This window comes from Thamnophis elegans, chromosome 9, assembly GCF_009769535.1.
Source record: "Thamnophis elegans isolate rThaEle1 chromosome 9, rThaEle1.pri, whole genome shotgun sequence".
Taxonomy (NCBI): domain Eukaryota; kingdom Metazoa; phylum Chordata; class Lepidosauria; order Squamata; family Colubridae; genus Thamnophis; species Thamnophis elegans.
Genome location: NC_045549.1, coordinates 54,166,305 through 54,180,836, shown reverse-complemented (window position 1 = coordinate 54,180,836; position 14,532 = coordinate 54,166,305). Strand labels below are relative to the sequence as shown.

General features: G+C 40.8%; 1 protein-coding gene across 1 annotated transcript in view; it reads left to right on the top strand.

The window, feature by feature from the left end:
* Positions 1 to 14,532, top strand: part of LOC116512906 (polypeptide N-acetylgalactosaminyltransferase-like 6) — a 117,689-nt gene that overhangs the window by 33,541 nt on the left and 69,616 nt on the right. Inside the window, 1 exon segment of the mRNA XM_032223587.1 lies at positions 7,194 to 7,301. Within this exon segment, the coding sequence (XP_032079478.1) occupies positions 7,194 to 7,301 (108 nt within the window).

The window sequence follows — 14,532 nt, the reverse complement described above, 5'->3', positions numbered from 1 at the left end:
GATGATGGCCATGATGGTGCAGTGGTTAGAATGCATTAATGCAGGCTACTTCTTCTGTCTGCCAGCTGCTGGCTGCCTGCAATTTGGCAGTTTGATTCTCACCAGCTCAAAGTTGACTCAACCCTCCACCCTTCTAAGGTCAGTAAAATGAGGACCTAGATTATTGGGGGCAATATGCTGATGCTATAAACTTTTTAGAGATGGCTTTTTTCTACTCTTTTAAAAAAAATCACTAAAGTGGTCACTGGAAGATATGTGTTTAATTGGAATATTAGAAAGAACTTATTTATCTCTTCCTTCTCACCATTTTGGGGGGAGGTGTTGTGATCTCCCTATAAGGATCTAGTAGGTCATTGGATAAAAGACTAGATAGATTTTTGGTATGATTCAACATACCAAATATCCTTATGCATATCTGATCCAGGGGTGGGTTCCTGCCAGTTCTAACCAGTTCGTTAGAAGAGGTTCCACAAATCTAGTGTGCCAGTTAGAACCGATTCCACTGGTGGAACGCCCCCTTGCTCCCTCACCCCCAGGTCCTGCCCATCCCCCACTCGTCCCCTCGCTCCTGCTGCCTATTGCTGCCTGCTGAGGAGGTAAGTAAGCTGGCACAGCGGCTTTTGGGGCTAATGGGGCTTGGGTTTCCAGCCCGACAGCCCCTGCCACTTCATGTCTATTGCAGTCACAAGGAGCTGAGGAGAGCGCGGAGAAGAGTGCGACGGTTCTTGGCTATCCAGGAAGCCGTGCGACTTAGTTTAGCCTCCCTGGACATCGCAGCAGCAAGCCCAAGCGCGCCGATCTTGGTGGTTTTTGCATCGGCATGTGCTGCAAGAGGGAGTGAGTGAAGACCTTTCCTGGATTGCTGGTTGTGGAGATACAGGCCCGTTGCCCCGTGCTCAGCAAGCAAGTCCGGGGAAGTCCTTTGCGCCAGCCAGAAAAGGTCTTCACTCACTCCCTCTTGCAGCATGCCCCGATGCGAAAAATGCTGAGATCTGGGCTTGGGGCTGCTGCGACACCAAGGGAGGCTAAACCAAGTCCAGAGCCCATCTGCAGGGGGAGGGATCCCCCTCACATTCCTTGTCTTCCCAGATGGGCTCCAGACCAGCGGAGACTCCTCCTCCTTTTTAACCAGGTGGCTATCAGAGAAAAGACGGTAGTCCGTGCCCGTGGGCAAGAAGTGCAAAAGCTCCACGGAGGAGCAGAATCACCTTAATCATGTTGAGCTGTACAGTCAAAAAAACCTTTCCCTTCTGTAGAAAAAAAAGGATATAAAATTCAGAGACTGACTGAAGGAGGAAATTCCTTAGCCAGGGCACCCTTTGCTCCGCCACAGCAACCTTTTCAAGCAGAACCAGACTAGTTTGAAAGCCTCGCCTTCTACTTCCCAGCCGCCCAGGCTCCGTCCCGCAGAAAAAATCCCCTTCGCCAAAGCTCTATAGGCGAGCACTGCCTCTGCCCGCCATAATCTCCGGAGAGAACTTTGCAACTAGTTGAGGAGCAGCGAGCAGCAGACTTGAGTGTTTGCATACATTCAGCAAAGGTCATTCTGAACCTCACTACTTTGGATGACCCGATGGATTTTACGATCAACGTGCACCCCTGGAAGGTGTTGAAGAAGGACAGGAAGCTCAGCCTGATCCAGGACGGCGGGTTATAGATAGAGAAAGAGCAGGAGAGAGACAGAGACAGACACACACAGAGAGAGAGAGAGACATAGAGACAGATAGACAGTTAGTGAGAAACAGACAGACACAGAGACAGACAGACAGACAGACACAAACACAGAGAGTATGACAGAGAGAGAAAAAGAGGGAGGGAGGGAGATAGAGACAAAGAGCCACACAGAGAGTGAGAGACAGACAGACAGACAGAGAGAGAGAGAGAGAAACAGAAAAAGAAATGAAGAAAGAAAAAAGAAAGAAAAAGAAAGTGGGAGAGAGATATGAAAGAAAGAAAGAAAGGAAGGAAAGAAAGAAAGAAAGAAAGAAAGAAAGAAAGAAAAAGTTAGAGAGAGACAAAAAGAAGGAAGGAACCTTCTGCTGGCGGGCTGCCGCGGACACAGAGTCAGGCGAAAGAAAGTGACTTTTGCCCGCATGAGCTAGCGGGCTGCCATGGACACAGGGGCAGGCAGAAGAAAGTCTCTTTTGCCCGCCTGAGCTGGCGGGCTGCCCTCCCTGCCTCTCCTATCCCCTTCCCTCTCTTCACTCATCTCAAACACACAAACACACACACACACACACAAAGTTGCACCAGAAGGATTAAGTTTGAATTCCTCCCCCTCCCTCTGACCCACACATACACGTACCTTTTCTTTTCCAGCTGTTTCACAGAGGATTTCAACTCTGCTCTTGCCTGCCATCATGAAAATGTAAAAATGTAAAAGGAAAAAGGCAAGAGCGGAGGTCAGGCTGGGCTAGTTGCTGCCAGAGTTGCCATGGATGACTCTGCTTAACTGTTTAAAAAAGCCTCTAAAAAAACACCCTCTACCGGAGGAGGCAGGAGAACCACGTGCCTCACCTACCTCAGGAATTTTTTGGCTTTTAAACCTTGCTTAACTCTGCTCGAGTAATCATAAAGTCAGACTAGATGAGGCCCATGATTCTCCTGCCTCCTCCTGTAGAGGGCGTTTTTTTAGAGCCTTTTTTAAACAGTTAAGCACTAAGCAGAGTCATCCACTGTGACTCTGGCAGCAACTACCTCAGCCTCTTTCCTTTTACATTTTTTTTCTTTTCATGATGACAGTAGTGAGGCTCTGCCTCCCCTGACTGCACGTCACTGTGTATGTATATGTTGAAGGATGTCAAAATCTGCAGTATTGTGGGTGCAGCATTGCAGTTCATCCCCATCCCCTCTGTTATGTGCCACCAAATGTACAAACAAAAGGGATGGGATTTCTATAATGATACTGCATCCATGATCTTGTAGATTTTAGCCCCCATGAGTCACTATCACATACAAAACCAGATTATTTGATAATCTACAATTTGACAATATATAATTTCATAAAGTACAACTTTTTTTAAATGTAGAGGAAATGGTTCCCATTTGTATTTTCCTATTTTTCCAATTGACAGATTTGGACCACAATACTAATCTTAAACAAAACTTTGTACATTGCTCCAAGAGGTTCCCAGTCCAATTTAATCTACCGTAATGCCTATCTTGTGTTTTAATGCAAATTCAGTGTGTCAAATGTTAGCAATTGTGCTATTCTTGTTGCTTCTTCAAACATCATTGAAGCATGGAACAAATCCATCTGTATTAGTAATACACTAGAGCAGATTACACAGAATGGACTCACAAATGATGGCATGGGATGTCTGAACTCCAAACCATGTAGTGAGGGTTATTTCAGCAGAATAAAAATGAACTGGGGGAATTGAGTTCATGCAATATAATTTTCAATTGAGTCTTTTCTAAGCAAAACAAATCTAAAGACATAAAAGTCCATAAGCCAAACGTATGACAGTTGATTTAGACTGCATCAGGTTACACTCTCTATTGTTAAGGTATTTCACAGCTAAATGCACATTGGTCTTGTATCTCACAATTCTGGCAGAAGACATAAAGACTGCATTATTCTACTTCCTGTGTTCCTTTTATTTGTCATTGGAAGAAACATAATTGCATGGCAGCCTATTCCTCACTACACAGAAACCATGGTAACCATACTGGAAGCTTGGATACTAACTGTCTCTGTCTGTTTTGTTCCTTGATATATCCTCTGAAGGAGAATAAATTACATCAGGGCTCATTTTATCTATATCTGCTCATTCATTTCATTACTGTGAGTTGACCCTAAGGGTACATGTCCTTCCCCATGGATATAATTTTAAATGACTTTCAATAGCATTTTGTACTATTCATATAGAAGCTATTCTCTGCCTCAGTCAGACCCCAGTTGGAAATAGGAACAAACTGTACATAGAATGTATTGTCTCCTTTGAAACTAGTGCAAAAGGTAAAGGAATAGAAGCGAGGTAAGGATTTTTTGTGTGTGTGTAGAGTATTGAGAGTCAGGAAATAAGTAGTGAACAAAGTTTTATGCTAAGGTAAAGGTAGTAATTTAAGTTGCAATTTAGTTCAAAGGCCCATGGGGCCAGGTAATTAGAAATTCAGTATCTGTTTCTGGAATCTACAGTTAGTGCTTCAGCAGATCAACTCCAGCATTAAAGCCTGGAGATCTCCTAAATCAGGTTGCTCAATCTTTATTTACTTGCCTTTAATGCTCCTCAGCCCCATCATTCATCCCCTCTAAAATCCCAAATGTCAAATCACTGAGAACCATTGTAATAAGATGCTCAATTCATTGAACCAAAGAAACCCACATTGAAATACCCATCCAGGCTCAGAGGTCAATATGTGACTTTGAGCTACTTTGGCCCATCTATCCCTTGGATCCATTGTGAAGACAAGTCATCTTCCAGTCTCACCCAAAGCCCCCCAATAGGGCCAGGCCAGATATTTTCTTCTGCTGACTAGTACTATCATTGTATCACGCATGTGTGTGGATGGATGGATGGATGGATGGATGGATGGATGGATGGATGGACGGACAGGCAGACAAATAGCTATGTCTATATTGTTCCAAGTCTTTAATCTTTAATGCATTCAAATCAGATGTCTCTGGTTTAGAGTTATGGGAGTGGTTGGGTGTGTAGGCTCTTATGTTCACCAATGCTGCTACTATGCAGTTTTGCTCTTGACTGTTCAGATAATAGTCTGAATAAGACTGAAATGAAATATATATTGATGTATTATGCATCATATTTATACAGCTACCCATCTTACAAAAACATGACTTGGTAGCATATAACAATGATTTAAGAAAAAAACCCATTAATTGTATAAAAACACAATATATAAAAAAGACACTCTAAGAAAAATGGAAAAAGAAAAACAGCTAACCCCACTAGGGACAAAGCACAAGTAACCACAAGACTCCTCCACACCCAGGTTATATGGACTCTCCTAAATACATAAGAATAGGATCCCCGTACACCCAACTATGTCTCTACCTGGAACACTGATGTACAAACTAGCAAAAACCCTGCAGAGGAAACTCAGACACATGGCCAATGAGTCAACCCACTCAATTAATTCCCCAGAACAATTTCTCCAATGCATCAAGCACACCAAGATCAGCAAGAAAGAAATCATGGTCTCCTTTGACATCACCTGTCTTCACCTTGATTGACATCAACCTGGCTAAGGAAACCATACACCATCTACTTACTAAACACCACACCCACAAAGATGATGCCATCACAAAATACTCTGTGTCCAAAGAAACCATCATGAAACTATATATGCCTATAACACATACTTTAAGTTCAATGGGAAAAATCTATAAGCAAGTACAAGGTTCCCCATTGGGATCACCCATACCAGGCCTAATATGAAGGAGTTATACAATGACTCAAATGCATAGCTCTACCCATCATCCAACCGAATTCTGAACACACTGTGTTGATGACATCTCTGTCATTAAAGAAATACACCGCCTACTCAGTAATATGGGATCAAATTCATATGTGAAAAAGAAACAGACAACAGTCTTCCATTCCTCAACGTTGACAAGCAATTTTACTAACAGGCACCTTGACCTACAACCAGCCTACAAATCCCTTCGGAATCCAAATCAGCTGCACAGCTAACCAGAAACAGCATCAACCTTTGACCAATCCACACAAGCCACTTCCCCAGCCAGCATTTCACCTCCCAGTGATCCTCACCTATAACTTTCCTATCAAAAAACCCATCACAAGGCTGTCATTGTGACTCACACATGACCCATCACAAGATCCATTACAAGACCCTCACTTCACCCCCACACCTGAAGTCCTTATAAACAGAAGAACACTAACACTGACAGACTCTAAACTCCGCTGAAGAGTTTACCCATAGCCTGGTAATGAAACCAACCCACAAGCTCAGAGAATGAATATGACATACATCAGTGCTAACAAGAACATGTAGAACACTTATTAGACTATTTGTAAATTCAAGTCTAAGCTGATTACTATTTGCTTAGTAAAAGGTCTGTTGGCTTTGGTTTTCCCATGAATATATTCATATGTATTCATATTCAGCAAAGGAATAAAAATATCCCTGAATGTGTTTGTGTGTAAATGATAGACCATATTTTTCATAGTTTCAAGGTACATCTTGAGGGAAATAGGGAGGAAGAAAAGAAGTGTTCTGTGTAAAAAAAAGCCTAAGAAGATAGATTAATCTCCCAATATAATGGAAAATAGACATTCGATCAGTGATGGCTAATCTTTTTGTCGTTAGGTGCCAAAAGTGTGTGCATACCCCTGCACCCATAATGCATTGTATGTATGCATCTCCATGTGTCCCTCCCTCTACAATGCACCCCACCCCCCACACCAGTGGTGGGTTTCAAAAATTTTTAGAACCTCTTCTGTATTTGTGACCTCCTTTTTGGCAGTGGCTTGCCGGCAATGTGACCGGGTGGGAGTGGCTTGCCAGCCATGTGACTGGGTGGGCATGGCCAACTTGTAAAATGTGGTGAAACTCACTTAACAACACTCTTGCTAGCAACCAAAATGTTGGCTCAGAAACTCTGGCATTTGAAGCACGCAAGTCTTAAAGCTGTCAAGTTACAAGACCCTTGCATGCCTAACACTTTAGGAAAAAAAAACAGGGGTTTTAAAACTTGACAGCTTTAAGATTTGTGGATTTCAACTCCCAGAATTCCTCCTCTCGCTCTTCATCTTGATGATATGCGGACAGGCGGGGGGAGGGAGCTGGAACTGGTTCTAAATGGCACTGTAGATTTGTGGAACTTCTTCTATAGAAGAGGTTAGAACTGGCAGGAACCCACCCCTGCCCCGCACATATGCTCATGACCCTCCCCAGTGCTCCCTCACCCACGTGCATATACCTTTCCCCCCTCACATCCCCCCGTGCCCATTTTGGGCCTGGAAACCTCCTGCACCAACTTGCAGCAAATTATTAAAAGTGAATTTTAGTTCGGTAAGGACATTATCATATGCATATAGATACTAGTTCAATTTTGCTACATATAATACTTCTTTTTTTCCTATTCCCAAAGAAACAAATGACTGCAACCAGGATAAATCTCAAAAACTTTAAATATTGTATCTGCTTGTATTCTCAATGGCTGTTTAATTCTTGTGATCACATTTGAATCCCCATTTCTCTCACAGGTCTGGATGTGTGGAGGTGGCATGTTTGACGTTCCATGTTCTAGAGTTGGGCACATCTATAGGAAATATGTTCCATATAAAGTCCCATCTGGTACCAGTTTAGCAAGGGTAAGTTCCTGAACTTTAATAACTCCCTGACTTTAAAAAGTCTACAATACCTTTTTGCTTTATTTTAAGTTATAGTCAAATATCACATTCCCAACTTCCAATCTTATCTTGAAGAATTAAGTATAAAACATCTCCTTTAAGAGATATTTTAGAAATATTAATTTATGGGCCCTGACACAAAATAGCTGCCATAATAGGAATGGCCAGTCACAAAAGTACACATTTACTAGGAGGAAAACTGGTAATTGCTAATTGTCTAGCCTTTAAATATGATCTCCATTATATCAATTGCCTTTTTTTTATTTTCTGGGCAAGTGTAAGCAGTTCTGTGACCAGGAGTGCCTGTTGTCAGTTTTAATCTGAATATCAGCTATGCTTTTTAATGGATCGAGTCTAATACATCATACATTAATACCTCATGTTTACATTTATTTTTTATTGAAAAGCTTTCACAGAAATAAAAGAGAAATGTGAAATAATATATCATAAGAGTAAGAAAAAGAAAAATGTAAAATAAGAAAATACAATATAGAAATAAATTCAACATGGGGAAAAAAAGATAAATAAAGAAACTATTTCAAATCTTCTTTTCAGGGGGTACAAACAATCTTATCCTAATTTTTTCCCTCAATAAAATTACATCCTATTTTTTCTCCTTTGCATATTCAACCTTTTTCGGTCAGAAAATCCATAAATCATCAGTTCAGTTTTTTTTCCATTTTTAGTAAAAAGTTTTCAATCTCTGATAAAAGTACATATTGTCTTATTTCTGACCAAATAGGCCAGTGTTTCTCAACCTTGGCAACTTGAAGATGTCTGGACTTCAACTCCCAGAATTCCCCAGCCAGCATTTGCTGAGTCCAGCATTCGCTGAGTCCAAGTCCAGACATCTTCAAGTTGCCAAGGTTGAGAAACACTGAAATAGGCCAATTTTGCCATTTCAACCAATTCCGTAATCTTTACAATTCCACTCTTCTGTTGTAGGTATTTCCATTTTTTTTCATCTTTGTGCATGTAATAAACTCACCATATGTTTAGATTCTATAACACACTCCACATGAGGGTAGCCTAAAACTGCCCTAGTACAGAATAAGCCAGGATACTAAATGGGGTGCCTAATACTTTCTCAGGGGACAACTTGTAATATTAACTAGATACTGAAAGAAAATTATTTCTTTATAATGCTGAGATGTTTTTTATAATTATAAAACCAAGATAAAAATACAGATGACTGTACCACAATAGTACTTCTATTGGCATTCCTTTCAAAAATCCTGTACAAAATATTTTCTTCAGTTCATTAAATTTCATAAATGTAGTACGGAACACATTTGTAGAACACACACACACATGAGGGTGCACGCACACACACACGCACACACACACACACACACAAACAGAGGAAGGGAGGGAGGGATTGGTCCATTGATTCCCAACTATACAATGGAAAAAAACAAACTTTTTGAAGATTTTTGAAGGCTTTCTGGTTTCTTATGGTGACCCAACAATGCAAGATTTACTTCACTGGCAATGGAAGGTAGGCCTGTCTCCATCATTAGATAAGAAACACCCTGGGGACTCCCCAAAATATTTTTTATGAATTTATTTTGATGTACTTCCAATTGGTCAAGACCCTTTTCATCCCATACCCATATTGCAGCCTGATCCTGCATATGGGTTATCACCTTGCCATGGAATATTTTAAGTGTAGAATCTACTAGCTGTCCCATAATAACCTGTGGCCTAAGAAAATGAGGAAGCTTTTATTATGTCACATGCAAAAGAAGATGAAGTTGTTGTTCATTCCATATATTTAGACAAGAGATATGTAATTTTTAATTGGCAAAAGAGCTTTCTTCTTCCTTCCTTCCTTCCTTCCCTCCTTCCTTCCTTCCTTCCTTCCTTCCTTCATTCATTCATTCATTCATTCATTCATTCATTCATTCATTCATTCCTTTTTATATAATACCCTTAATAGTTCTGGTCTTTGGTTGAGTCAAACACTTCTCTTTTTACATTCCACTTTCTGGGAACAATGACTTTTCAAACTTTCTAAACCATTGCCAGTTCTTGCTTTCACTTTCACTGCAATCAATTTTCTCTTTGTTTTTGATGTCCAACCTATCCTTTGCCTGCTCTTTTCTAATCTAGCCTCTTTAGGCAGAAACAACTTGATTCCTAGAATCATGTGCACAGCATCACTCCTATGGCAAACTGTTATGACCTAGGTTGCCTAGGCAGAGAATGACAATAGAGTCGTTTTTTTGCTTTGATTAAATTCCTACAACATCCAGCCCTACTGTAGGAAGTTATCACTCAGCCTTCTCCCAGAAAAATGAAATATCCTAGGAAATATTGAAAAGGCAGAATATTATATTTTCCTGGATGTGAAAAAGGGAGAAACACATTTTAAACACAAAGTAAATTCCTGCATCTTCCTGCCCCCACCCACTTTGTCCATGAGCCATTAAAGCCTGAGCTAGTCCCTTTACATAATAAAGCTCCAGGGGGATGGGATTAAGGCATGATAATGTTGATCTTTTACCCAACTGACCACATGGCATCTGAGAACTCAACCAAACCTGGATTCAAAACACAGCCTAGAGAGTTCCCTTGCATGGCCCCATGTGAGTCTGACAACCAATCAGAATACATTTCTTGCACAGGAGCAGGAGGCAGATAGGTGGGGCCGAACAGATTATAAAAAGCCCTGAAAGCCCCTCCCTCGACCCTTCTTCTTCTTCACCCAACACCTGGAAGCATGTGATCACCTTTTTCCCCAGGACCTCAAGCCATGTGGTCCTGTCCATCATTAAAACCATCTTTCTAAGCAGCCTCCATGCCTCCAGTGTCTTTTTCCCCACTTGGAGCCGAACCCAGAAGGACTACAATGCTATACTACAATGGCCTGTAGAGGCTACACTCCACCCTCAGTCCCGGGATTTAAAATTATGAATTTAGCACCCCCTGTGGTCCAAAAGGTTGGTGATCCCTGCTATAAAGGATGCCCAAGCCTACTTTTAGTTTGCCTTTCTGAATGGTCTCAAAAGTCCAGCTATTATAAGCCTACTATTTCAAGCAGGGCCCAGTAGAATTATTGTATGGTTTCAATAGTCCTGCATTACAATGATGTAGAAGAGGTGGACGATGCATATTTCTTATCTTTAGTACCCCTAGCCTTCTGTGGCACCAATATTTAAGTCTAATAGCATAGAAATGTCTCTTGTTTCTATAAAATAGCCAAATGTAAAGCAACAAATCATTTAGGAAAAGGCATTCACAGAAGATCATTTCTTAAGGCTCTTTATGAGCCCTTGTGCAATTCCAGAACATGTTTTTTAATATATATATATATTATTGAGACAAAGCAACTGAACAAACAGAAATGTTCTTTATTTGCTCTGTCTCTTTCTCTTTCTCTATTCAGATCAGTCTTACTGTTTGGAGACTTCTAGCTTTATTTATATATTTGAAGCAGAGTTGATAACTAAAATCCAGGGAAGTTGCTTCTAAACAAACCCAGGAACCAACCCTAGTACAGTAGGAGAACTGTTCTAACCAGAATTGTTATTTAAGCCACATTAGATTTTTCCATTGTCTGTTTCTTTCAAAACTTATTTCATGTCTTTGATACCTGACTTTTCTACTGAAGAGATAACAGAACAAAGACTGCAAATAGTAGTTATGAAGTGGAGCTGGATAATTCGTTTACTTTCAAAATGTCCTCAGGAAAAAGAAATCCTTTAATCTAAGTCTAGTGAAGCAACAGCTGCAGCAACTATGAAAGTGAAACTTATTTAATGGGAGGTAGGACAGGGATAGGGAAAAATCCCCAGCAGCAATTACATTTAGCTTCGGTTTTAGCATTGGTTCCTTCAGTTTTCAGTTGAACTCCACATTAGATAAATTATTTAACCATGGCCTGTTCTTTCTTTTGACAGAATGAGTTCAGATCCCTAAACGTGATACTGCCATTCAATTGGGAGGAGGGGAGCCTCGGAGTTAAATCATTAGCTACATCTGAAACAACTGAGTTTTACAACTTTACAACTGTTTTCCTGTCACCGGGAGACTGAAGGTCCAAATATCTCTGGAGGGATGTTGATGATAGCCAGGAGGGATATATAACTTTGATGTCTAACTAGAGATAGCCATGGGAACATGTGCTTTATTGACTCCCAGGGCAAAAGAGTTAAGGACCCATCTTCACAATTGTGTATTAGTCAGAATCTGCATTCGGACAAAGGGGAGGAGTCATTATAAACTTAATCCCATTTGCATGGCCTAAAGGTTTTCAGATGCTGCTTTGCTTCTAATAGTTCCCATCCTGACTAATTAAAGGTTCCTTTTGAAATAAGCCGTTTCAAGAGTCTTTACTGTTTCAAGTTAGGAGAGGAGCCATTACATAAAGCAGCATCTCTCTGGAAAGTGGTCAACCAGGAGAGAAACATTTTTACTCTACCAAGGGGACCCAGCAAACCATGTCTGAGCATAACAGCGAACAAGGGGAAACTGACTGCTAGAGGGAGATGGAAACCCCTCCACAAACAGAGATCTGCTCCTTGTATACTGGCGGAGAGAACAGAGTGATCTTGGAGGACCCCAAAAAGCCCCGTTGGTCAATCGGAATCGGGATGAAAGATGGCTGGGGAGGGAAGACCAGGGGAATCACTTTTACCCCTCTTGGATGCTATCAATTCAAAGTGCTACCATTTGGGCTATAAGGGGCCCCTGCAGTATTTGTGCAATTAATAAATGAAGTGTTGTGGGAGCATCTATATAAGGGTTGCATAGTCTATATTGATGACATTTTATTATATTCTGAGACCAAGGCAGAACAAAATTCACTCTCAATACCCTGACAAACCTTGTTAAAATACTATGATGCAATTTTTTTCCCTATTTTTTCACAGGTGAATCTCTCCTTTTTCTAAAGAATGGCAGCATGTCAGATCCCTAAAAGTGATACTGCCATTCAATTGGGAGGAGGGGAGCCTCGGAGTTAAATTATTAGCTACATCTGAAACAACTGAGTTTTACAACTTTACAACTGGTTTCCTGTCACTGGGAGACTGAAGGTCCCAATATCTCTGGAGGGATGTTTATGATAGCTATGTGGGATATATAACTTTGATGTCTAACTAGAAATAGCCATGGGAACATGTGCTTTATTGACTCCCAGGGCTGAAGAGTTAAGGAAGCATCTTCACACTTGTGTATTGGTCAGAATCTGCATTCGGACAAAGGGGAAGGGTCATTATCAGCTTAATCCCATTTGCATGGCCTAAAGGTTTTCAGATGCTGCTTTGCTTCTAATAGTTTCCATCATGACTGATTAAAGGTTTGAAATAATCCGTTTCAAGAGTCTTTACTTTCTCAAGTTAGGAGAGGAGCCATTACAATGAGATGTTAGGTGAAAGAGTCCCAGTATATGAACTGTTTCTTGTAGCAATAGAAGCCTAACACAGCTATGTAGGACGAGTAGCTGACTATGAAACAGAAAGTCCGGCATTCATCTGAGCACATTTTAGACACAATCCATACAACTCAGCTTCTCACTCTCCTCATCTCCCCCATCCTGGAAGGAAATTCTTAGAAGTGTAAAAGTTTTGAGGATGCCATGGAAGTAACACTGCATTCTTCTTCACAGAGAGCTCTGTCATTGTTCCTGGGATCTGTGAAGCCATTCCCCAGCTTAGGAGTCACAGCCCCAAATGCTGCCAATACGGAGCACATTGGCTTTTACTTTCCATCATGTCTCTAGTTCATCCTTCAAATCCTGCTATTTCTCTAGCTTCTCATATTCCTTCCTCCTTATGTTTCTATCACTTGGCACTGCTACATTTATCACCACTGCTGTCTTCTGTTCCTTATCTACTGCCAAAATATCTGGTTGGTTGGCCATTACCTGCCTGTCCATCTAGATCAACTTACCTTTGCTACCAGTTCACAACTGTGAGCACAAGATGGGATTCAAGATATGGCATATATCAACATACATTACCTGCATTGCTTAAAAATAAGCTTGCTCATATAAATTGGATGAAGATTAAATCTTCACTTATGAGATGCTGTGGCTATTGTTTAAACTCTTTGTTCTAATCATATTTCAATATGATGCTATTCTTAGATATATTCCAGATTTGAGATTACAGGCAACTGAGATGTTTCTATAAATTAGTATATGTTTCATTTTAAATAATTTCATTCCACCCAGCCAAACATTCAAACTGAATAAATGAAATCTAATTGCTTATAAATTATTTCCTTTGTTTGCCTTCACATTTATAGAAAGATTGGTTTATTGTATTAAGAATGAAAACATAATTGGAGAATAAAACATTTCTTCTTTGTTTTTCATGTCCATGGTAGTAAACAGTATGCTTTTCTGACTAAATATATTCAATTCTAGTCTGCTTTAATTCTGTTGATGTTTTAGATCAATTTATAGTTGATTCATTTCATCTACACTGTAATTTTTTCATGTTTATTCTTATGTTCCATGTTCCCACTGGAATCCCACTGTTTTTGCAGGAAAAAAAATCCTATACATGTTTTATTTGTCAGCAGAATACTTAGATGTCCAGAAACCTGTCATAAACCCCATTAGTACTCTTACCTTTTGCTCAGTAGCATATTAAGTACTATCTGACCTGAGCAGACCATCATGCTAAATTGCCAGTCACTTTCTTTGATCTATGAACATAGGTTTTTTGATAAAATGCAGAAGTGATTTTGTTAGATTGGCGAGCAGCAGCAGGGAAGATGCGCGAGTGAGTTTCAGCACTTTTTATTTCATGAGTAAGTGACTGGGCTCTGCCGGCTGGGCTGCCGGAGCTTGCATTTTAAGGTGCTCCTGCAGACCAGCCAGCCAATGACAGTTGTTTAAACTTCCCAGGATTTGGGCAGCCAATCCCCGGTGAGCATGTGAAAACATGTAAATTAAGGAGCTCCAGCAGCCCAGCCAGCCAATGACAGTTGTTTAAACTTCCCAGGATTTGGGCAGCCAATCCCCAGTGAGCATGTGAAAACATCTGTCTGTACATAACACCCCTCCCCTCCTAGAATGAACAATGTCCAATCCCCAGCCTATGTAGGTGACATAGTCCTTCAGGTAGGTGGGGCGCGCCGGTCTCCTAGTTGACCTGCGCAAATCACTTGTCCCTCGGAGCTTGGCCTGCTGTTCCTCCGGCTGCATGGAAAGGAACCTTCTAGAGCTCCTTGGCCCACG